Source organism: Dermacentor variabilis, chromosome 3 (assembly GCF_050947875.1).
Source record: "Dermacentor variabilis isolate Ectoservices chromosome 3, ASM5094787v1, whole genome shotgun sequence".
In the NCBI taxonomy this organism is placed as follows: Eukaryota; Metazoa; Arthropoda; class Arachnida; order Ixodida; family Ixodidae; genus Dermacentor; species Dermacentor variabilis.
In genome coordinates this window covers 206,972,722-206,998,970 of record NC_134570.1, presented here as the reverse complement: position 1 = coordinate 206,998,970, position 26,249 = coordinate 206,972,722, and the positions used below count along the sequence as shown (strand labels likewise).

Genomic DNA, 26,249 nt, shown 5'->3' with positions numbered 1-26,249 from the left:
ATACTGACACGTGTACTTGTTTACCCTTTTCTCTGGGACGACCTTTAACCCGCTAAGAACTTAAGCTTATCACTCAGCGCTTGAAGCGCCTACATGATTTGCAACTTATTCGAAGGTTTTCGTTAATTTTATCTATTGCGTATGTGCTCGCCGTACTTTCACGAGGTAGTCATATCGAAATCCGGTCACGACGGCACATTTCGATGGGGGCAAAATGCAAAACAACCATGTAATTAGATTCCAGTGCAGGTTAAAAACTCCAGATGGTCGAAAATGATCCGCAGTCACCCACTATGGCGTGGTTTCGGCACCTAAAACCTTATACTTTTTAATTGTGTAGATAGATTCTCGAAGACACGCCAGCACCAGCGATTACGCTTGAACCTTCCACGACTCATGCATGAAAGCCGACGCGCTTGACCCGCTGATGAGATTTTTGCCGATCGCCGACTGTGTCCGCCGTTATCGTTGTGCTTCGAGTGTCACTTGCTTTTGTGGGAACAAGTTCGCCAAATAAAAAGTAAGCTTTGTCATTCACAGTTTTGCTATACTCTGTTCTTCACCACCACAACAAGGGGCAATGCTTACTACAATGCTCACATAAGTCTTGAAAAACTTGTGAAATCCAGGTTAATTTTTTGCGTCATTGCTTTGTGATAAACCTACAGGATATTAAAGAAATCACTTTCATGTGCGAGTCTCCGATGGCCTCAATTCTCATGCTGGGCCACGCCGTGCAGGTGCACCTGTGCGCGTGCACACACATATTAGCTCTCGATATTGAATCATACGCCGATAGCAAACAGAATAATCTAGAATACGAAACGGAAGTCTCATTTGGCGCTGAAAACGCGTCTCGTCGTCGGCGCAATCGAAGGTCTTGTAGAGGACTCTTATTTTAGTGCACCTAGCCCTCAAATGACGATGGAGCCAGCGACGCACGTGAAGCTTATGTGGCGTGCTCTCGCGGTTGTGTGTTGCTGCTCGCACCTAATGGTCACTGTCTGCAGCCTGGAACCAATGAAGGGTTACGAACCGGAAAAGGTCAGTAGTCTCATGATCTAAGGCTTGAAATTTGCTTACTTGAACATTCATTGTTCCCGCTCGACATGCTAGCATTTTTTTCAAAATTTGATTCGCTGGATTTGACGAATATGATGTCTCAAAGATGATCAACACCGAGCACTCTCTATAGAACGCCTTTAGTTATTCCCCTCGTAAGTCGACGTACAGCGCAATGGAGCCGTTCGAGAACTTCCCTTCCTGATTTTGTAAGCGGCTTTCTACCGCTTCCTAGTGCCCTGCATTTTATAGTGGATGGGACGTTGCAGATGTTGCAAATATAGTGAGACCGTAGACAATTCTCAGAACAAGCACGGCAGCCAAATCTAGGTGTTACGAAAGGATTTGGGCTTTTTGACTTTGCCAAATTATCCGCGAAATTATTTAGTAGTGGTTTCGTGGGTTTTCCTAAAGGTGGCAAAATGTGTTAACATTAAGTCGTAGATATGTCAATTCATTGCCGTACGTATTTATAGCTCTCTGTAAAGCACTTGCATTGTACGCTAGTAGCACTGTGTCGTCCATATATATCAGCCCGGAGACCCTCATCATTACGCACTTACATGATTCAAAATCTAATTCAATGCTTTGCAGTCCTCTTTCAAGGCCCTGAACATAAAGCGTGAAGAACAATGGAGACAAAGGACATTCTCGCTTCTGTTGTAGATGAATTTCCACTACTTACTCGCATGTACTGCCTTCCAATAGAAATTGTACTCGGTTGTGCCAATGGTATTGGGCACAAAAGATACTTGAACAACATGCATACTATACCGATAGTTCGACCTCCCCAACCAAATCATCAGCAGCCGTTGTTATTCCAGGAAACTAGGCCACAATAAAATGCTCTGTCAAACTTAACGGCACCTACGGCGGCAGAATATGCGGTAGTCATTTTGTCAGCTTTCGGAGTGCTGAATCCTGCCCAGTGACTCGAAATTAGGGCAGGTAATTCCAATCCTTAGGTCACGTAACCTCGGATCCCCCGAAAACTATCGTCAAATCTGTTTTACAAGTTTTCCATGTAAGATCTTTGAACACATCATTTCTTCGTATGTTGTAACTTCTTTAGAACTCTATAATTCCGACCAACATCATTTTAGAAAAATATTTTCTTGCGAAAATCAACTACTATCGTTTGCTAAGAACTTATTTCAAATGCCGATTCTGGTTTCAATACTGGCTGCGTTTATCTTCACTGCTTGCACCCTGCTTGGACCATGAGTCCGTAGCATTGTATAAATAATAATAATAATAATAATAATAATAATAATAATAATAATAATAATAATAATAATAATAATAATAATAATAATAATAATAATAATAATAATAATAATAATAATAATAATAATAATAATAATAATTTCTAAACATGACTGGCAATCATATAACACCCGCAATCATCACAATGCACAGAGACCTGTCCATCTCGATAACAGTTCAGTCTTTGCTTGTGTTCCCTTAGGCTGTCATTGAGGCATCTGCCAGTCTGTCCTGTGTACAGTTTGCCGCACGGGAAAGGGAAGCGATATATGACACCTTAAGTGCAGTGCACGTTTTATCTAAAGTCTACCTATGCTGCATGTGACCGGCTCATCTATCTTCAGGAGGAAGGAGTGTATCTGACTACGCCTGGCCCCTGCCTTGAGCGACCTGTTTCTCGCCCATCACGACACTTCTAAAAGGAAAACTCGCGACGATAAAGCTTTTAGAAACCTTTAGATGCGTGGACGACTACCTTGTGATGTATGATTTGAATTCAATTAAAATTGAAAGAGCGAATGACGTGGTTGCCGTGTTCAACAAATGCCTTGAACTACCATCAGCTACCAAACAATAATGCTGTCCGGTTTTTAAATATAAAATTCATTTTGGCTGCTGATAATTGCTGTTGCGAATATCACGCTAGGGAAACAAGGATGCTGCTTCCACATGCCTCGTCACATTCAACGTTGGTGAAGCGAGCAATCGCAAACCTATGTTTTTTTTTTAATGCGCTCCGAAAATCATGGCCCCACCGGATGCCTGGGAGTTTTCTGAGACAAAAAGAGCGGCTACTGGAGGCAGACTACCCTATCGACGCACTTTTGTCGGTAGCGGAAAATGTGCTGAAAAATCTAGCTGAACAGGGTGGTAAGCACGTGCGCAACCATGAAAGGAGAAAGAAGGTGGTTGTACCGTACGTGCGTGGTATATCACTTGGTCTAAAGAAGGTTGCCCAAAAAGTGGAAGTGGACGTCGCATTTTACGCTCCGCAAAAGCTATCAAGCATATGTAAGGCCACCGATCCGTTAAGAAAGGTGAGCCGAGGCTGTGAGAAGAACCATCGGCCGCCGTTTGTGCACTGCGCACAATGGGTTGCATACCGCTTCCCTTTCTCATGCGGCAAAGTGTACATAGGGCAGACATGCAGATCCCTCAGTGGCAGGCTAAGGGAACACAAGTAAAAATTGAACTCTTATCGAGATGGGCATGTCTGCGTGCATTGTGATGGTTGCCGGTGTAAACCACTGTTTGATGATTGTGTAGTCGTGTTTAGAAATGCTGATAAAGTTGCCAGGGCGATTGTAGGAGCAAGCTTGATTGCAAAAGAAGGGTGCAAACTGTGTCAGTGCTCCGTCGATTTCTCTGAGCAAGAAGGAAATTGCCCACCTGGAAAATGCTTGGTTGCGCGTGCGATGATTGCCACTCGTTTGAGCTGGTATAAATACCATGTTTTTCTGAAACAAAATTCAATTGATGGTTAGCGCACGTCCTGTCGACTTTCTTATCCGTGTCAATCCAGTGCTATGACTTCAATTGCTGCTGTGTAGGTGACCCGGACGGGCCAGGCTACGCATTTGGTTTCATTATCGTCGGCTTCATAGGGAAGCCCTCGTCAGCAAGCAACACAGGAGCAACGCAAACACCCTGCAGTACTTTTGTTTTGCTTGTGAACAGGATCCTAGCCAACACGTTGGGAAGCCGTCACCAGTGGAAGACAATTGCATTGTGATTTCCCTCCAGGTGACCCTACATTAGTGCGTATAAACTTATATGTGCGGTCGACATGGACCAACAATGTAAACCTCTACTACCCTTTATAAGTAATATAATCAGTGGCACAGTCTGTTGAGATCTGTGGCATCCTTCCAGGATGCCCATGCCATAGGGAAATCCATGCAGAGACAGTTACGAAAGGGCGTAAGTGCTCGTCCACATCGTTTCCTCTGAGGAAGCTTATGTAAGGTGACTCCAGCCTCCGTACAATCGTGGCGCAAAACTCGCGGAACGCCGGATTTACCGTAGAACAGCTAACACCAAAAAACTGTCCTCAGCAGAGGTAACGAGAAGATACAGTCGTATCACTACAAGTTTATCTAATGTAACTGCCTTTTTCATGTTCGTGTCTAGCCGTCTCATAGGCTCAGAAACACTCACAATGTAATTGAAGGTGGAGCGCTTAATTCTAAAGTTCTCTCTGAATCCGCTGTCAGGGAGGTGCGGAGGCGTTTCTTGGTACCACGAAATTTTGCGGGAGTATGTTCAAACAAGACGATCGCCAGAAAAGAGTGCTGCAGCTATCAAAAGCTCTCGGCTCTTGCGCCGAGCACGTTGAAGGTAAGCGTCAACTTCTAGTTAAGCAATAATGAACAGTAGCTGTCAACGCGGCTGGTGAACATATTCCTCAAAAATGGCGAATGCTGCCGAAAATTCCAGGTCTGCATCTTCAGAGTCAGTGTTCGGTGGACCCTTGAGGGCAATCGCATCGGCCTCACGGGTCCTCTATCGAATCACACACACACACATACACACAATCCACTTGAGCGCAGAACAAAACACGACGCGAAGTATTCTCAGCAAAGCCTACGCCACGTATGGCACTTGTAATCTGAAGCAGAACAAGGTTTTAGCACAAACTACCATGCGGCAAGGACAACGTGCATCAAAAAGAAACGCAATGAAATTTTTTGGCTGTCGTAAATGCTACGCCGGTCACGGCAATGAGTGTTCGAAGACTTATTGTGAAAATGGTCAAGCAGCTAAATAATATGGAGTCATTAAAGACTTTCTGCATTAACGCAGAAAGTCTTTTTGTATGTTATTACAACATGTACCTCCATGCTAGTTATTATTTCTTTATCATATACCGTCAACTTTGCTTAAAAAATTTTGCGCGCACGATGACCACCTGATCGCATCGGTTTGCTGAACCGAGTCTGTGTAGCGCTGGCAAACCGCGCCCGGGTTAACCGCGGTTAACCGTGTGAGCCATGGCTAAGCTTATCTGCGGTTAACCATGTGAACCATTGCTAAGCCTAACCGCGGGTTCATCTGCTCGTGTGACAGGGGCTTAAGAATGCTGGCGCATTAAAAAATCCTTTAAATTTCCTAAATGTTGGTCGGAATCGAACCCGCGTTGCAAGGCTTCCTCAAGGACTGCACTCTGACACTTTAGCATGCTGCGCCACAAACTTTCTGCCTTTGAACCTCTCGCCCACTTGGGTCACTGCGTGCCACTGGATGTACGGTAAGCGAGGGGACAGTTCTCAGCCTTCGCAGGCACCGTCGCGTCATGCTCCGCTTCTCCGATGCCATGCGTGAGCTTCTCCGCGGCACCACTAGATGGCACAGCGTGTCCAGAAAGAAATACGGAAAAGGAGCTCGGTTGCCGCATGGCGCGTGCCTCAGCATTCGAAACGCACTTGTGAGCCAGTATTTTGGAGGCCACGCGAAGGCTTCGCGGTGGCGCCGCTAGATGGCGACGAGTGTTCTTAGGCAAGCACCTCAGCGGAGTCCTGGTGCAGTACACGTCTGATATATAGCTGGTTTAAACGGTGGCAATACGTTCTGTTGCTATATTGATTTAATACTAAACGCTTTACCATGGACAGTCATCGTAAGATGGGTACTAACTTATTGTTATCCCGTGTTATCTCCATTAACGCTAGTGATCACTTTTGCCGGAGCTTGTTCGGGTAGCCTGCGAGAGGTGGCAGATATAAAAATTAACTGATGAAATTATTTAAATGTGCCCCGAATTAGCCAGCTTTAGTATAGAAACTTTAGACTACAGGTTTGCATCTATATACAAGAAAGTGGGCTCTTGAATATACTTGCGGTCGGCACCTCCAAATAGAAAGTACCCAGCATTTCAGTAAGGTCAAAAACTATTCGCTAAGAATATGACCATTCTCAGGCCCTGGGGAAGTACTGCTTTAATACAGGACTTTTCAGGCGCTATTTATTACCCTGCAGCATTTAGAGAGTGTTATCCATCCCGGAATGAGGTTAACCTCATTCTATTTAAGAAAAGCTTTACAGCGTAAGCTGTTATCGGCTCATTCGAATAGCCATTTGGGTTGGCGATGCTTTCCGCCACCGACACCGGTGTCCTTCGCAGCTATCGCGAGGAATGAGGAAAAAAAAGCCCCTGTTCCATCTGGATTGAAACCGGGCAAGCTGCGCGGGAGTCAGCTATTCTGCCACTGAGCCACGCCCGCTTTTTTGCTTTTTTTGCATGGAATTATGAATAGTGTCATACAAAAATTAGTTATGTTGCATTTGGACACACATGAAAAATGAATGCACACATGCTACGCAGTCCAATGAAAGTTGAGAAAAAATTATATACACACACACTAACGCGAAATTGGAGCGCATGTGTATACGCGCTTCCATTTCGCGATATATTGGCTGGCGCGCACAATCTGCCTCGTGCGGCACGTTGCACACGAGGCGAAGAGTGTCTCGATTCCCACAAAAGTCTGGAGATCGCGAGAGACGGCGCGTGGGTGACGCGTGGGCGCTATCCATAGCAGCCGCGGCCGACAAATCAACCAGACGAGGTGCGCTACTCTGCGCGATATCGTAGCCATCGTCGCCGCACTAGACTTTTCTACTCCCGTTTTTGCCACGCCCTAATCCGCTTTCAGCCTCATGGTTCCGCTGCACCCTCCTCTCCACTTTCCTCCTCGCGTCTTTCATCCCGCGCTCCAATCAGCGTTTTCTTTCATCCGTCACTGTGCTCGTTCTTTCGCTTACGCTACCGTCGCCGACGCCGATGCTCGCCTCAGGAATGGATGCCTAAGAACTGTGCTCTAAAATTGGGCAAACTCACACGTCGAAAAGCAAATCCCCTTAGGAACGGGATGAAAGGTTCCAACCACACTACGCACTTGACAAGCAGCCTCTTCTCGAAAGACAGACCTTGTCGAGCGAGGTGGTTCGGCATGACTGTCGACCATACGACTTCTCCATTCACCTTCACCTTCCCCTTGGGAGAAAGGTGAAGACCTGCAAGATCAGCGACGGCTGATCTGGTGGGCACGCGGAGTGGCATGAGCCGATGGGGCCCGGAACTAAGGGCTCCACCCAATGAAGAAGTTACCGCGCTTCATTAGAAATAAATGCTTTCTCCCTCTATCTCCATAAGGGATAAAGTCCTCATATATAAACAAATCACATGGTGTAATACTGATAGTTTTTTTAAAGGAGGGAGCTGGATATCGTAAGAGGTGCGAGGAAGTTCTTTCTTGATAGTTCTTTGTAAAATGTCCCAGAAATAAGACGCATCACAAAAAACAATAAATCAATGTTCTGTTCTCTTGGGCTGGCAGCCAAATCTACAGTTTGCAATCTAGGGTAGATATGACTCTATTTTATGAAGCCATGATCGACAGGCAAGGAGGAAGTTAACGAAAAATGTTTTCGATGCTCGTGGTATACACATTCGACGCACACGGCAAAGAAAATCTTGACCAAATAGAGACAGACACGGCTTTCCATACAGAGGTTCAGGGAAAAGGTTATGCACAAGTGCGATATTTAGCGACGTCCAATCAATGCTAAACAAATATTGTAGAGGGAGATCGGCTTGAACAAATAAAAGAGCGTCGACAAATTATTTTACTAAGCCCCATAACGGCAATTCTTGAGGAATGTGGCTCATCACAAAAAGAAAAGGGCCTTAGTGATGCAAGACGTGTTATATTTACAGCAAGAAGGAATTGATGACGGACGTTTTTAAGGCAATACAATCGCATGGCCAATTGTGGCCCAAACAAATGCACAGGACTGAGACCTCCCTTCTCAAGTGGATGATAAAGGTTGTCTCTTCTCATGGCTTCCCATGATGAACGCCAAATAAAACATGCAAATATTCTATGAAATGCCTGAACATGGATGTGAGAGCAGTGCAAGACCTGCAGAACATAAGGAAGAATGAAATAAAAAATAAAACAAATTGCGTGCCTTAGCTACCGCAAAAATAGAAAGGTCACGTCCGTGCCAGGTTGCCGCCTTTCGACAGATAGTGGTCATGGCGGGCGTCGCCCCATGAGGTACGCCAAGAGGCATAAGAATAGGCACACGAAGATGCCGCGGCGGAGACTCATTCAAATGAATATTCGAGCGGACAGAGGGAGTTAGAGCCCGCATGCTTAGCCAAAACGCACTACATTTATCGAAATTGCACTAGTTCCTGTAGTATCCCGGAAATACAAGGTAGTCCTTGACTCACTAATACTAGGGTTATCGACGCAAAAAAAGGCAATGTCATTCGCATAAGCTAGAACTGTAATTTCTTCATCTGCCTACCTGTGTCCTTTAATGATGAGTTACACGCTTGAGCAAAGCGGGTCCAATTTTACAGCGAAAAGTAAAGGTGAGAGAGGACAACCCTGATGGACGGGTGACTATAGCCGTATTAAAGCTGAGAAGGTAGGGTTCACAAATAAATTTGTAGTGCGCTGTTCCTAACAAAGTGTCATACCATTGTATAAGACATCTCCGAACTGAAGATGTCGCAGTAGTCGGAACAAAAAATTCTGCTGCACATCAGATTAACCAGGTCAATTTTATATAGGGTTGCCTCATATATACTACCATTTAGGTAGTCAAGGACTGAACACGAGACATCAATATTTGTCTGTACAGAGCGTCCTCACGTCCACAGGTCTGATGGTCACCTACTAATTTAGCTGTGTCTTTCTGCAACGTATTTGTAAGTACGCTTACTAATATTTTATAATCGACGCTACATAAAGATATCAGCCAATATCGTTTACTCTCTCTATTTCTTCATTATAAGTGCTTTTTGAGATCAAGGTCATGTGGCCCTGATAGAAAGATGGAGAAAGCTTACCATATTTCTTTGAGAAGCTGCTCAAGAAAACCACAGAGGAATTCCTCAAATGTTATACAAAATTCGGCCGTCAGGCCCATACGTATTGTTTTTGCGCAGAGTTTCAAGTGGAAATTCATTTTCTTCTTGAGTTATTGACCCTTCAACGCTGCATCCATCATCTTCTTGTATGTTTGGCATAAGGGAAATGAATTTATCAGCTTTTGAACCGTAACCATACTGAAGCCTAACTACAGTGAAAAGGTTTTCATAATGATCTTTAAATGCGGCTTTTTTTTTGGGGGGGGGATGTTTCTGTGTATATGGAACCACCAGATTAAATTAATAACATTTGCTTCGAAAGCGATGCTACCTTGCAGCGAACACATGCCTTATACACGCGTCTCAGCGTGCGAGGAGACACGCGATGTCAGATGCGCTCGGCAAAGCGTCGACACGTGCACACTTTGCATTGCAGCTGCATATTATTACACCAGGTGGCACGCCATGTATCAGTTGCATTGGTAACGGTAGAAGGTAGATAAAGAAGGTCTGAGGAAGAAAGATCAAGATTAGGGAAATGTATACACAACTGCTAGAATGAAAACATGTATACCTTATTAAATGAAGCTGGCTAGGTGACTATTTGTCACCATCCCGTTTCAAGGAGGATTCAAATAAATCATCATTAGCATCGAATCGTGCCACTTATAAATCGATGCAAGATGCGCGCCGCATAGCATCGATACGTGCGCACTTTGCATTGCACTTTCACATTATTACACCAGGTGGCACGCCATGTAGCAAGCTAGGTGAGAATTTGTCGTGCCCACTTTTTCAATGGTAATGCCAATAAATCATCATCAATAACCAGCAGCACCAGCAACATAGGTAACGATACAAGGTACATAGAGAATGTTTGAGGAAGAAAAAGGAGATTCAGGAGATCTGTACGAAAAGTGCTAGAATGAATCATCATGAGCCATTTACTCTCTGAAGGTGAGTGACCAGCGAAGCTGTTTAGCACACGACGCACAGGTGACAAAGAATTTTGAGCAAGGGTACCAACTAATTTACTGTGTTTTTATATACATTCGCGTTTACGACGGGACCGCCGCTTTGATTAACCGTAGGAAACAAGACGCGCGTTACGTTTCGACGGGACTGCCACCACGAGTGAGCCGGAAGAAAGGAAGAGAGCTACACAAGCGGTTGGAACGCCGACAAAGAGAGGGCAGTGCGAACGTAGACACGACCGACGTGGGTCAAAGTGTAGTATCTGTCCATATCAGCTTAATATGCAATACGAGTTCTATCTGCACCCAAGATTCTTCACTTATTTTTCGAGGTTGTTTGAGCGCTTGTAGCCTTGCTTGCTGAGCGCTTGTAGCCTCTGCCTTACGGGGGTTTGAGATATTGCATTTTTAGCTTGCTATCGGGGGTATAAGGTATTGCATGTTAGATTGCTTACAGAGGGATATGAGCAATTGCTGATGAACAAAGATGCTTGTTCTGAGCTGGTTATTTGTTCAAAAGCGCGCTGTTCTGTACGTTGTATGCGTGATTCCTAAGAATGTATGCACCGTCAGCTTTACTTTGCTAAGTGCTTGTAGTCTCTGCATTACGAGGGAGATGAACCATTGCATTTTGCTGATTTAGGGGGGTGCCACTGCTGATGATGGTAATTTTTGTTGTCGCATACGAAAAATACATAGAACCCTGGCCATAAACAACTACGCTGTAAACCATGTATGCTTACCTGATTAAATCAAGCAGGCTCGGCGAATGTCGCTGCCGCGTTACAAAGCGAACGCCACAAATTAATAATAATAATAATAATAATAATAATAATAATAATAATAATAATAATAATAATAATAATAATAATAAACATGCGAATAAATAACAACATCCATGATCATCAAAAGCATCGTATAGTCCCATGGGCCAAGGGGTGTGACATGTCTCAAAGCCTATGCTTACTCTTCGGTACACGCTATGGCGCCTCCTCGCAAGGTACGAATGGCTGCTGAAGAAGCGATTTGTAGAGCTACGCGCGGCTGCAACTAGGCAAGGTCGTGCTCAGTGGGCCGCTGTGCATAGAACGGGAGAAACCGCTGCACAAGGCGCAGCTCATCGCCGAAGCCGGGCGGGCAGTTCAGGTCGTTCTCGCGAAAACGATGCAAAGAGACTTTTCCGCGAAGACCTTGTAGTGCGTGGTGCCCAGAAACGCAGCTCCTACAGAGCCGCTCCTCCTGCTTACAGAGTGAGTATGCGGGATGTGCCACACCGGCCTGTTACTTTTAGAGCGCAGCTCTTTGGCGTCCGTTCCTGGGTTTCGCGTCGTCGTCGGCGTTGTCGTCGGCCTCGTAACCAGCTCCGCCCCCCTTTCATCCCCCCAGCGCTAGCAGCGACCGACTGATACCGCTGGATGCCGCTGACGCCGCTAGAGAGTCAAGATAACGTGACTGCATAGAACATCGTCGCCGCCATGCAGAAAGAGGAGGAAAGGGTCCCCCCCCCTGTTCTTGTGTGGCGGATAGGGTGCTCTTCAGTTGCCGACGCGCCGGTTATTTCACGTAGGCCCCGGCACGTCGACGAATACGTGACCACCTTCCCACGGCTAGACCTGGTTCTTAGCGCTGCGGAAGCGAGGGTATCATATTGTTTGTGTCGGCATCGGCGGCGTTGTCCCTGAAACCAACTCCGCAGCTGGGGTTGACTCACTATCGGCGTCAGCGGCATCAGTCAGTCGCTGCTATCTCTTCCCTCCTCCCTTTATCGTGTTGTCCGCTTGCTGCGCGCGCTTCTGCCCCCATCGTTTGCCGCTGGGTGTACACGCCGCCCCCCTCCCCCCTCTTCCTGCGAGTCTCCGGTTGTCAAAGCGCCGGCTCGAACTTAATTCCTTTCTTCGCTCCTCCTCCAATGCAACCCCTGTGCGGTGGCAATCAGAGAGCCAGATCGGTGGCGGCGGATCTGTATATGTGCACCGCCCGAGCCGAAATTGCCGCTGCCGTTCGCCCTGTGCGGTGGCAATCAGAGAGCCAGATCGGTGGCGGCGGATCTGTATATGTGCACCGCCCGAGCCGAAATTGCCGCTGCCGTTCGCCACTGCGAAATTATCTGCCAGTTCTTTCTGAGCCATGAGCGAGACGACCGATGGAAGTCCTCCGTCTGCTGCTGCTGCTGCTGCTGCTAAACGAGCTGCCAGAGCAGAGGCCCAGCGCCGTCGCCGTCAGAATCCAGAGGTGCGTGCCGCCGAAGCAGAAGCTTACCTAGTGGAGTCTTTGTTAAAGGAATACGTGTGAAAAATAAAAAAAAATTCTGTGATAGCGCATAGATGTGTTGCTCCATTTCTTTGCCTCAATCTATCGAAAAGGTGAAACAGCTTATTTGCTGCGCTCAAATTTCGCATTAGGAAGTAACGTAATCGTCGGTAATTTTTTTGTTTAGGGTTATTGGAAAAGTGAAATTTTCGAATTGAATCGAATACGAATATTCGAAATAAAGTCTCCGAATATCGAATCTAAATCGAATGTTTTCTCATTTCTAAGGAAAGTGAAAGAAGTTAGTGCGGAGCACATTTGATGCTAAAATGACGGTGACATACATTATTAGACATATATATGTAAAACAGCTTATAACTGGGTGCCCGGAACACTGTGGAGCGTCCACATGTGTAATAACTTGTTTCAGTTATCTGGGGTACCATCGCAAGGATATTAGCGAGGGAACGACACTGGGCCATATACAAGTGCAGTATCGTGTTCATCGAAGGAGATAAGTGGAGCACTACAGTTCTTTCTTTAAGAAATGCGAACATGCTAAGACTCGGCAAGTAATAACTTGAAATAAATTGCTATACGGGCTACCTAGAATGTCACAATTTCGCCCTCGGCTTCCTTCGCGCACTTTCGCTCGCACATATAGCATACAACTGTTTTATCACCCTTGAGCTTTATACGGAACATGACGGCAACAGCGACGACGACAGCAAAAATGAACCTGGAGTGTGCATATAATTGTGATCGCAATAAAAGCGAGTCATTCCTAAAGAATAACTGGAGCTTAGTGATCAGGCGTTTTGTGCCCCGTTTGTTCGATCAAGAACTCCATTGTGCTTGTGGGTAGCAAGTATCAAAGATACAGGTATTTTAGATCCAATCTCAAATACTATTGGGGTATCTTGTATTTGTATCTGTATCTGTATTTTCGATATATGAAAGAATGCATTGTGTATCTTAAGATACAAGATACAGGCAATCGCAACATCACCGTGCGAAACTATAAACGTTGGCTCAACTCCGCTTCTCAAAGCTGATACTGCTGCCACTAAGCTCCCTTAATAAAACAAAGGCAGCGACATTCTCTTATCTTTCCGCCAGAGCCATCCAGAGCAGAGTCACGTGCTGGCACCCGCGCCTTCTCAACAAAAACAAGCGCGCGAACGTGTGCGCGCAAACGATCTTTTGTTTTCTTGATTATTTTGTCTTTAATTGCGCGGCTGCCATGAAACTTGCGCGCAGCCACTAGCACTTTGCTGCGTGCGCCAATACGCGCGGCGTCTTTCGTGCAAATTTTGATGCCACTGTAGTGTCGTTATCCAACTTTGTCTTGTGTGGTGCTTTGCTACGAAGTATGCTGCATGTCAGGACGGGGATTCAGGAAATATTATATTACCAAATACTCCTTTTTTCACATGAGTGCCCACACAAGCCGTTTCAAACTATTTTCCACGTGTACTGAATATTTTATTGTCTGACCATATCAAGTAAGGTCATAATACTTCGTGCTTAAATACCATAGCTATTAGTGGTGCCGCATGTATCGTGTTTCTAGGTATTCAAAGTGATTGTGTAATACGGAACTGCCTTTCTATTTTACTTAGATATATTTTCTGTCTTTTAACTCGGCCTTAAATTTCCTACTGTTACAAATCACTAAATGATCGGGGCTATGAGTGGCAGCAGTGTTAACAGCGGCGGTATCCTGTGACGCTTTGTACCATTACAATTTCTATAAAACGTTCTTGGGCTGCACAAGTTTTCACGTAGAAGAAAAATCCTAAAAGATTGCGCGTTAATGAATATGTCGCTAACGAACGCTTTACGCCTGCAGATAAGCAGAATGCGAAAGGTTGTTGTGGCTTTATGTGCTCTTTGCATACATAATCCATCACAAAAAGGCGTTTCACATCACACAGGGTTAGACAAGGGTAGCTATATGTATTTCCATCATTTGGTAATGATAGTGATTACAGTTTTGTCATTACTATGATATACACTGATTGGTTCGGTTACAATCTTAGACAGAATCTTGGCCAAAGTTAAATCTATACAAGATCGTTGCTGAGTAGCTGAGTGACTAGGGGCCATATAACGTAAAGCTATTTCATGGTAGAGTGTATGAGCGCGACTGGACGAGGACGTAGAAAGAAACAGATTCACAGACACTCTACCATGAATTCTAACCAACTAGCCCGCCAACGCGTTTTAACCAAGTAAAGCTATTCCAATATGTTTTTATTCCAATCTCCTGAGGTCAAATTCGCGTAACCGCCGAAGCAAGCATCGTGTGGTCAATCGCAGGGTTGTCTGAACAAACCAATCAAATGCTCCCCTCGTTCATAGGAGGTCACTTTTGTTTGCTTGAAAAACGTATAACATTTCCTGCACTGAGCGGCTTGAGTTATCTAATTGGCTCTCAAGAGGCGAGGAGCATGCTCAAGTGGAGAGGGATTCGATGGGGCCGAGCCACTGCACTAAATATCGATAACCGGATGAAGAGGGTGGTGCCGGCGTCTGCAATTCGTCCGCTTTCTTTTACTTAGCTTATGGTGACTCGTCGACAATCACTGCAGAATGCAACGGAAGCTTAAGAATAACTCTAAAACGGATCCTCAGCAAAGAAGAGTTTGCAGAACGAGGTCGTAAACGTGCCGAAAGTTCTCGAAAACGTTACATGGCCACGCAAAAAGTTTTATTACACGAAAATCAACCCATGATCTCCGGCAGGGGCGAGTAGCCTGTGCCGGAGCGATCGGCTGGCAGCCATCTTTTATTCCTTTCCGATCAGGGCAGCCTGTGGCTATTCAGAAGAAAGTTCAGTTTTGTTCGGCATATTACTGCATCTTTGATGCGTACGCGTCACTTTGACATGGTATGTTTTTGCGGTTTTGTGACTACGCGTGAGAGGCAGGTGAAGTGGGTGCAGTCCGAAAGCTTTTGACCAGTAAACGAAGGCTAAGGGCAAAAAAAAGCGTCGAATCAGAAATAGCTATTTTTATTTTGTTCGGTCATATTACGCATAATCAGTGTGCATAGGTCATATCAGATGGGGAGCTATCGCGGTTTTCGTGACGTAGCGTGACAGACAGGTGAGCTGGGGGTGGTCCACAAGTGTTTTTGACCAATCGCGGTCGGCTGTTTGCTGAATTGGAATACAAAAGTTTGGAACAGTTTTAGGTTATAGCGCCCTAGGATAGGTGTAGCAATTCAAACCGAATTCTTCTAGCACAATTTCAGTAAACCATTTCTTGTCTTGTTTTGAAATATTCACATTGAAGTTTCCAACGATGATCACAGGGGTAGTGTCTTCACGGCTAACCCATGCAAAGTGCATGGTCGCGAACTTCTCGATATCAGACTTGAGTGTGCTGGGACACTAGATATCACAATTCTGTTTTTGGTTTGTGCGGTACAGAAATCCCCACAGTAGCTGGACTTCTCCTCTTGCGAGTGGAGGATTTATGGTTGTACATATATTCGGTCCTTTGCGCATATGGCAATGCCTCCTGCTCATCAGTCCATGTGCTGCTCACAAATGATTCCAGTATACCTATCGACTTGGAAGAACGCATCCTTATTTATTTGTTTCAGTTATTATTGTTTATTTTTATTATTATTAGGGTTCTTGAACTGCTTGAAGCCTTAGGTTGCAGTGCCTAGGGTGCCTTAGGAAGCCTTAGGGTGCAGCAATAGGGTGCAGTGCTTGAAGCCTGCTTCACCTACACCGCGGGTCAGCCCGGTGTTGCACAATCTCCGGGACCGGCCCACATCTTTGCCCACAGACACTCTAGATGCATTGGGGCTAGAGGCACGCGGCTGCGCTGTAAAAAATCTTATGCTATCGTGCAGAGGCTTTTTATTGCTGTTCTAGTAATTAGATGGTGACCCACTAGTTGGTCGGCAAGTCGAACAGCGAGTCCCATCAATTTTGAAATACTGACATACATTTCATTCAAATGAAACAAGCTTGGTCGGAGTGAGGAAACATCCAAGCAAACATTTCTTGCATATTTATACAGTATATTATATAGCCACATTAAATAGATGTATAATAAAAAAAATGCAAATTTAACGAAGTATATTAAGATACTAATGGAAAGTATCGTATCGGATACACTAATTGTGGAAGTACGTTGTATCTGTATTGTAAATACTTGCGAAAGTATCTTGTATCGTATCATGATACAATTGCAAAGTATCTTTGACCAGCCCTGCCAAACACCTAGTTCTTAGCCTTGGCCGAGAGGCATTTGTACGCTTTCAGAAGGTTAATTATAATTGTTACTTTTGTTTGCGCCCCCTTATTGATTTGTAAGCAATAGTTCTGGTTAATTCTAACGTCTTGCTCGCTTTAAAGCTTACCTCCATTTCTCTTTTGTATTCCTTGCTGTATGTCCTTCCAATGAGGTAAAGATTGAACTACAATGCCTCTGAAGACACGAAAAGTCAACGCAACCTGGCTGGACCCTCTTCCGCCTCTGTAAACGTACTGTGTCTTTGCAAATAGATCTGAATGGTTTTATACTTGTAGCAATAATCTTCAGCGCAAAGCCCACAAACCAAAACAGCATAATTTTAATTAAATGTGGCACTGTTGACTACGTCTCCTCTATTATATGTTGTTCGTGAAGGAGGGGTGGGGGCGTCCTAATTTCAATATTATTTCTATGGATCGGGAGAACATCATCAAAAAAGTAATATAGAATGTAAACAAATTTTGACGTGCGGCTTACCGCTGTCGCACAATATTAATCTTTTTCGAAATAATTAGGTGGTTTTGCATTCTTTGTCAACCATGGTAGCCATTAAAGCAATATATGTTCGGCACAGATGATATACACAACGAGACCCAGAATATATATTCTTGAGTAAAGTTTTCATCGTTTGAGGCTTGCGCAACTCACAAATTGTGATTTTTTTGGGGGGAAGGGCGTTATGCAGACATTATACCTGAGAAACATGCTGGAGTATTGAAGCGATGAGACCCCAACAGAATCTACAGTATTGCGAGCTCTCAACCACTGCATCATAATATAGAAGCCCGATACCAATGTGCCTCGAAGTCGATTCCGCAGTGAAATAAGCAGCGTCCGCTGTTCGGGTGGCCATATCAAGCAGTTTGTTTGCCGTTCTTTCTTGAGCCCATGGAAGAAGACGCACAGCGCATTCAAGCTGGTCTTGCTTCGCCTATAGGCTGACGCATGGCGTACGCTGCTCCTGCCACCAACGTGTATAAGAGTCCTATGCCAAATAGAAACAGAAAGTTACAACGAGATTCCGTAGTTCCTGGCCTGAGGACGGTCTCTCGAGGACCGTCCGTTCCACTGCGCACCTTCTGCCGTCTTGTTAGCGCGCTCCGTTGGCGGCCAAGGCAATTCCAGTTCGTCCGCGATGTGTCACGGAAAACAGGTTGCGCGGAGAAGAGGATTTTCATGTTTGTGCGAATAGATTTGAGAGTTGACGCAAGAGCAAAGACGCGGGCGTACGTCGGACAGTATGAAATTGCTAAAAGGATGAATAAAACCTGAATTGGCACCAAGAAGATGGTGGTAAAATTACTTCGCGTGAGGTCTGAATGTCGCAAAAAATAAAAGAAGCCGAATAACTAACAAATTATGTAAGTATGGTGAGCTAAAAATCTGCAGCAAAAGAAAAAGAAAGAAAAGAGCCACAGACTCTTTGAGACACGCCTCACCAAATTACGCTGCCGCATACCCTCGCTGAATTTCTATTTACACAGGTCGGGTTTGGTTCCCTCCCCCCTCTGTTCTTTTTGTAATGAGGAAGAGACGATACACCACTTTCTTCTATCTTGCCACCGCTTTACTGCGGTGAGAAAAAGTTGGTTGGAAATACCTTTTCGAAGAATTGGCCTGGACTTGACAGAACCTACAATTCTTTCGTTCGGAGCGTCCACTTTGGGATTCAGCCACAGGGAAGCATGCTTCGCTGTCCGAACATTCCTTGCAGAATCTAAACGAATACCCTGCTAAATTCCTTTCTTTTTGTTTTCACTTTTAAATCAATTATTAATCATTCAATTGACCTTTCTGATTTTATTTAACATGTAATTCTGCGCTATTCAATGCTATTTCAATCGCTATTAGGAAATTTATGCTCCATAACGATTTCGAATAATCCACCCATTTCTTGGCCAATCCCCCATCGTGGGTAGGAGCCACACGCATCACAGGCTACAACAACAACAACAACACGAGAAAGGGGAGGTTTGAACGTACTGTGTCTGCTTCGTAGATTTTACCAGCAAGAGTAAAAAAATAAGCTTAAGGGCGTCAGTGGATAGAAACTACATTTATTCTCCAAAAATGCTTCCCTAAACCCTCAGGTCTCAGTGTCGCGTATCCTAATTGGTAAGCACAACTATTTCCAGAGAAAAGGAAAAAAAACGCTTGAAAGGCAAACGCGGAGGTGCTTATTTTGGTGCTCTACAAGGAATAAAGATAGTACCGCGACCACTCCATAAAGAAGAAAGAAATCAGAAATTGCTGCTATACAATCACAATTTACTTTTCATGTGTGGCGCAACGGCTTAAGTGTACACCAGCCCATTTCTGAATCTAAGCAAAAATTGCGCTCTTTGGAGCTTTTGCCCTTGAACGATATTCGTCATCCATCTCGCATGCGTTTCCTGCCTTTAAAGCTTCACTCACATCACGAACAGCTTGAGTCAGGGATTCTTTTTTTTTATGAAGTTGCACATGTTGGTGACTGTAGTGTTGCGCAGTTCTCCAGAAACGACAAATTTGGTGAACAGTCACAGGATGATAACATCGGGTTATACAAAAAAAACTTTGCGCATTGCATCCTTAACAGAAAAGTACCTAGCGTGCGCAGAGTTTTGAATAAAGAAACCAAAAGCAACATTATTTACGATTATTTTTTTAGGGACAAGATAACCTCCAATTTCTGGAAAATATTTTCATAGTGTTCCAATATATTACGGGACGCTATGGAGGGGTTTCTGTCTTTCAGTATCACTTTTAACAAATTCCAGCGTAATACTTTTCAAGGATTAAGTTTTTTGGTGGGATGCATTATTAAAGTTTCAGTGATGTTAAGGGTACTTAGTAGACAGCAGGAGCTCCATAGATAATATGATTTCTAAGATTCCAATAACTGCGAAATCAGAAACCAAATGAAAGGCTTTGCTTTAGAGCCCTAAACAAAACCGATATCAAAACGACAGGGGACTCCTGATGCTTTGTAAAGGCACTAATCTAACACGAGTCATTTTTAAACCACCTTTCAAGCATCTTTTTGGCATAGTTCTTTCAGCGAGTGGTATCTGCATATCTGACAAAGACAGAGAAAAAGAAATCAATAGAATGAAAGTCAATGCTTTCTCTTTTTTTCTTAGTCTCAATTTCTGTATTGCCTCGTCGTAAGCGCAAGTTGCCTGTTTTATGATTGCACGTTCTGCGAGCTACGTTTAGCTTTCTGACGCCATGGAAACTAATGACCTAGGAATCGGGCTATCGCTATAACATATATCACGCTCACGCAGCACGAAAATCAAGAATTCTGAAAAAAGCAGTGTTTTTCCTTTTTTCTCTCTCTTCATATTATAAACCTTAAAACCTTGTAGCCCTCGAGAAAAGACCCCTTACAAAGCAAGAGAACGAAACATGCACCATGAGTTTGACGTAACATATAAAGATAGTTGTAATTGTTCAGTGTTAACTAACGCTTTAAGAAAAAGTTAGCTATCTGGCATGGTTATGAAACATGAGCCAATGAAATTACACTCCCGTGAAGCAGAGAGTATGACGAATTAAAAAAACATAAAAACTTCTTATTGTATTATTCACTTCACACCATATTACCGTGATGAATACGCTTTAAAACGTACTTCAGCCACGGAATGAAGTCGTCGTACAATGTAGTATGACAAAAATATTTATGAAAGAACGAGCAAGGGGTAATAGTGAGACCGATGTAGTTAGTGTACAAGTTATATAGTCTAGTTCGATAAGCTGTACTCACAGTACGGTTTTAATTAGAAAGAATGAAAGGAACAGTGTAATTTTGTACTAATGGAAGGGAGTTAAGTGGCTCATCGACAATAGGGTTTCATTATTTAGGACGGATAATCAAGCCTGGATCGCATCACTGCTTTGTTGAGCGATAGCTTTAGCGCAGCAAGAGCCCAGCAAGAGCGTTGGCAAGTTGAGGGTGAGCATGGGGCGCAGTCGATGCGCAAGGCACCCTATCACATGGCCCCTCGCGTAAGAGGAGTAGTAAGAGCGTCGGAATGCTTCAGTTTTGTGACTGCAGAATCCTCAGGATGGGCCCATATTTTCAAGCTTCACTACTTTCGTGACATTTCAACGTTTTAGGACTTGTTAAATACTTTTAAAGAATTTCTGGCTTTTTGCATGCCAAATCTACGATCTGATTATAGGGGGTGCTCTAGCCAATAAAAACACCCCTGGCATTACGGTTACAGTATCGGGCCTCTGTGCTAGAGGTACTCTGTTTGAACCTAACATCGTACAATTTTGTTTGTCTGGTGGGAGGCGAAACACGCCGCCGCTCCAGTCGGTGCGCTGGCGTGTTGTCTTCTCGCGCTACATATACGTAAGCCGTCTTCTGCACGAGCTCGGGCGGCGATAGTCGCGCCGCGACAGTATATATATATAATGAACGAGCAGGAAGGGGGTTAACCGAGGGGTCCGATTTGATCTTTATTAATCATATCATACGGAGCCAACAAACAAAGACGCTAAAGACACCACAGGGGAAATTACTCGTACTTACGAAGGTTGTGGGATCGTTTTCCACTTGCGGCAAGTTGTATTTACATCTAATTTTAATTCCATTAATATATAATTGCTTTATTTCAATTAGTAAGTAGTTCAATTGTTAGCTCCTTATGGTGTGTGCGTGTGCGTGCGTGCGTGTGTGTGTGTGTGTGCGTGTGTGTGTGTGTGTGTGTGTTTGTGTGTGTGTGTGTGTGTGTGTGTGTGTGTGTGTGTGTGTGTGTGTGTGTGTGTGTGTGTGTGTGTGTGTGTGTGTGTGTGTGTGTGTGTGTGTGTGTGTGTGTGCGTGCGCGCGTGCGCGTGCGTGCGTGTGCGTGTATGTGTTGTTACGTTTCGCCTACGACGCGCGGTTTAGCCGGCGCGGCTGCAACAAAGCGGCAGACATTTTGGCCCGTTCGGCGTCGCCGCTACGCCTCCCCGCCAAGCGCGTCCAGGCATGTTCCGATGCCACGTGTCTTCATGTGCGTGTGTGAGTGTATGTGCATATTGGTGCCCACGCTTGTCGAAGCGCGGCAGCCGGGGAGAGGAGCTCCCAACAACTGTGAAGCGAGGGGGTCTGACAGGCGGCGACACGACAGTGTGAGCCACCTTCTCCTCCCCATTGTGCCCGACCGGCGGCGACACGACAGTATGCGTCACCTTATCCCATTGTGCCCGAGCGGCACAGTCACGTGCTCGTCTATAGAGGGGTTCCTTCTTGCCCTCAACTGCGAGAGTATAAAAGCAGCTGCCCCCGGACGCCAAAGGAGGGCTCCGATTTCTTCTGTTGAGTAAAGTGCTCTCCCGTCTCTCTACTTCGGTCAACCTGACCGCCAACTCTTTGCGATGTTAAAATAAACAAGTTGTTTTGTTGTTACCAGTCGACTCATGCTTTGCCGGGACCTTCGGATGCTTCCAGTTGTACCCCAGGCCGCCAGGCCAACGCTACCCTTGGGGCTTGCGACCCAGGTGCAACAACGGGCGTCAGCGCCGAGTTCCCAACAACTCGTACCAGCGGTACGACTACAACAACTGTCTGCCAGCGGTGAGATCGCGACAACGGAGGCCAGCAGCGAAGATATGCAGTTGACTGTATGCTGAGCAGCTCAACGACGATCCGGGAGAAGTGCAACGAGCCCTGTGTGATGACTGGTTGCCTGCAGCGGGACGACTGCGCTGAACTCTTGGCTGCGAGGTTTGGTGAGTGCGGGACTTTCTTCTTCTGAGCTTTGCCAGGCTTTTGTTAGTGTCAGAAACAGAGCTGGTAATTGTGGTTGTCGTTGCTGCCGGGTTAGTTTGCGGCAAGACAATAGTAAGCAGTAGAGAAAGCAGCATTCAGAGCAGCCATGGATTTGAAGTCGTTGCGCAAACCGAAATTGCTGGAGCTTGCAAGAGAGTTGGGTCTGGATGTCTCAGACAAACTCAGAAAACCTGAACTGCTAAAGGCTATTCTTGAGTTAGAAGCTGAGGATGACGAGCTGTCGGAATGCCTTGAGACCATTGAGGAGAGGGAGACTGCAAAAAGACAGGAGCGCGAACTTAAAGAACAGAAAGAAAAAGAAGAGCGTGAACGTAAAGAACAGAAAGAGCGAGAGCGACAAGAGCGCGACCGTCAACACGCTTTGGAAATGAAGCGTCTTGAGGTAGAGATGGAACGCGCTCGTAATGGAAGTCAGGCACACGGTGCAGGAGAACGCGTATTGTTCAAAATGACTGACCTGATGCGGCCGTTTAAGCTTGGAGAGGACATTGGTTTGTTCCTGGTTAACTTTGAGCGAACGTGCGAGAAGCAGGGGTTCTCTCGGGAAACGTGGCCACAGCGCTTGCTCACTTTGTTACCCGGCGAGGCGGCCGACGTAGTCGCTCGCTTGGATAGAGAGGAGGCAGAGGATTTCGACAAAGTGAAATCGAGTCTGCTAAAAAAGTACAGGCTGTCAGCGGAGGCGTTCCGTCGGAAGTTTCGGGAAAATGAGAAAGGCAAAAGTGAGTCATATACAGAGTTTGCGTACAGGCTTATGTCAAACATGCAGGAGTGGCTCAAAGAAGAGAAAGCGTTTGGTGACCACGATAAAGTTCTGCAGTGTTTCGGGCTAGAACAGTTTTATAGTCGGTTACCTGAGAACGTGCGGTACTGGGTCTTGGATAGGCCAGACGTTTGTACGGTGGCTAAAGCCGCTGAGCTAGCCGAGGAGTTTGTGACGCGTCGGGCTCGCGGGGCTAAGGACGGTCAAAAGGGTGAATTTGGCTCGAAGTTTGAGAGGCCGAAGTTCACGCCCATGAGATTAAAGGGGGACACGCGTAGTGCGGATGCGAGTGAAAGCAGTCCGACCAAACGTAAGGAGACGGCGGCAGCCGAAGCCGAACGCAGAAAGCGGTTCGAGATGAGGCAAGCGCGCGTGTGTTACACGTGCCAGAAGCCGGGTCACTTTTCGGCGCAGTGTCCGGACAGAAAGCGGTTCGAGATGAGGCAAGCGCGCGTTTGTTATACGTGCCAGAAGCCGGGTCACTTTTCGGCGCAGTGTCCGGAAACAAAACCAAAAGTTGTGTTTTTGTCAATATGCAGCACTGACGAGAACATGAAGCTTCTCGAGCCTTACATGCGAGACCTCCTCGTGAACGGGAAAGAGTGCCGAGTGCTTCGCGATTCCGCAGCTACAATGGATGTAGTTCACCCGTCTTACGTAGAACCCCATATGTTCACGGGCGAGTGCGCATGGATCAAGCAAGCCGTGGAAGCTCATAGCGTGTGTCTGCCGGTAGCAAAAGTGCTTATTGAAGGATTTTTCGGAGCGCTTGAGACGGAGGCGGCAGTGTCATCTATGCTGCCCCCCCAGTACCCGTACCTATTTTCGAACAGGTCCGATCACCTCCTGCGCGAGAAGGGGCTTTTGTTTGGTGAGGCTAGCGTTCAGGCCTTAACCAGATCGAAGGTTCGGGAGCTCGCTGCAAAGGCGGTAGTTGCGGGGCCGACGTTATCGAACAATGAGAAAGGGTCAGAGGCGCAGCAAGCTGATATTCAGAGCACGCCCGAACTGAATAAAATTGAGCCTGTAGCGTTGAAGGCGCCAGATACTGGAGAGGAAATGCCCGATAAGGGCAAGTTAGAAGAGCTATCTGCAGATTTGCTCATCGCGCCTACGTCAGACGGACTTAATAGGTTGCTAAAAGTCAGCCGGTCGGCTTTGATAGCCGAGCAAAAGAAGGATGGCAGCCTAGAAAACGTGCGCTGCAATGTCAAGGAAGGTATCGCCAGGAAAAATGCGCGTTTTGTGGAAAGAGGTGGAGTCCTGTACCGGAAGTATCTAGACCGCAGGGGAGTGGAGTTCGATCAGCTGATCGTTCCTCAATGCTATCGTCAGGATCTGTTGCGCTTGTCGCATGGGGGTTCGTGCTCCGGACACCTAGGAGTTAAGAAAACTAAGGACCGTCTCTTGCAAGAGTACTATTGGCCAGGGTGTTTTCGGGACGCAGACCATTTCGTGAGGACATGTGACACCTGTCAGCGGGTGGGCAAACCAGGGGACAAATCGAGGGCGCCGTTGAAGTTGGTGCCTATCATTACGGAGCCTTTTAGACGGCTCGTTATTGATACAGTGGGACCTCTGCCGGTAACAGCCACGGGGTACAGACACATTTTGACTGTGATCTGCCCAGCGACAAAGTTCCCTGAAGCAGCGCCGCTTAAAGAACTCAGCTCAGTTGAGATAGTCAATGCACTACTGTCCATATTTGCGCGAGTTGGTTTTCCTGCGGAAATCCAATCAGATCAGGGCACAGTGTTTACTAGCGCTTTGACGACAACTTTTCTCGAAAGGTGTGGGGTAAAGCTGTTACACAGCTCAGTGTACCACCCACAGTCGAATTCCGTTGAGAAGCTCCACTCCGTCATGAAGCGCGTGTTGAGAGCATTGTGTTTTGAACATCAAACTGACTGGGAGCTGTGTCTGCCTGGGGTGATGTTTGCATTACGGACCGCGCCGCATGCAGCTACGGGGTTTTCGCCAGCTGAGCTGGTGTACGGTCGCTCGCTTCGGTCTCCGCTTCGCATGCTTCGAGAATCATGGGAAGGCAGGGGCGACGACCCAGTCGTGGTGGAGTACGTGCTTAAGCTCCTCGAACGCTTAAGAAGGGCACAGGAGTTGTCAGGTGAAGCAATGACAAAGGCCCAGCAGAGGGCCAAGGTTTATTATGATCGGACCGCCAGGGCCCGTCGTTTTGAGGTGGGCAATGAGGTCATGATATTGCGTACATCGCTAAACAACAAACTAGACGTGCAGTGGGAGGGCCCAGCACGAATTGTTCAGAAACTGTCGGACGTTAACTACGTGGTGAGTCTGCCAGGAAAGCGGAAAGCACAGCAAGTTTACCACTGTAATCTGCTCAAACCCTATAAACAACGGGAAGCAGTGGTGTGCATGATGGTAAACGTTCCTGAAGAGCTTCCGGTCGAGCTTCCGGGACTGGGCTCAGTGACGAACAGGGAAGACACCGGTCAAGTCATTAGTGACCTTATCAGTAAAGCACCGCTGTCGCCTGAGCAGAAAACCGAACTACACCAGCTCTTACAAGAGTTTCAAGGTCTGTTCTCTGAGAGGCCTGGTAGGACTTCTGTACTTACTCATGATATAGAACTTGCCTCCCCAGAGCCAGTACGATCCAAGGCGTATCGGGTGTCACCCCGCCAGAACGATATTATGGAGGCTGAGGTAAAGAAAATGCTACAGCTCGGTGTTATTGAGGCAGGTGAGAGTGATTATACCTCCCCTTTGATTTTAGTTGAGGTACCGGGCAAGGAACCTCGTCCTTGCGTCGACTACCGCAGGCTTAATTCCATCACTAAGGATCAAATTTATCCGATCCCTAACATCGAGGAGCGCCTTGAGAAAGTTAGTAGCGCTCAGTTTATTTCCACCCTAGATCTTGTCAGGGGTTATTGGCAGGTTCCACTTACAGAAGAGGCTAGTAGGTATGCGGCGTTCATTTCACCAATGGGAACATTCCGTCCTAAAGTGTTGAGTTTTGGTTTGAAGAACG

At 46.0% G+C, this 26,249-nt stretch overlaps 1 protein-coding gene across 1 annotated transcript in view; it reads left to right on the top strand.

Moving 5' to 3' along the window:
• Positions 1-861: 861 nt before the first annotated feature.
• Positions 862-26,249, top strand: part of LOC142574406 (uncharacterized) — a 136,647-nt gene continuing 111,259 nt past the window's right edge. The window contains exon 1 of the mRNA XM_075683497.1: positions 862-1,044. Coding sequence (XP_075539612.1) covers positions 919-1,044 — 126 coding nt within the window. The 5' untranslated portion in view covers positions 862-918. The remainder of the gene's footprint in view (positions 1,045-26,249) is intronic.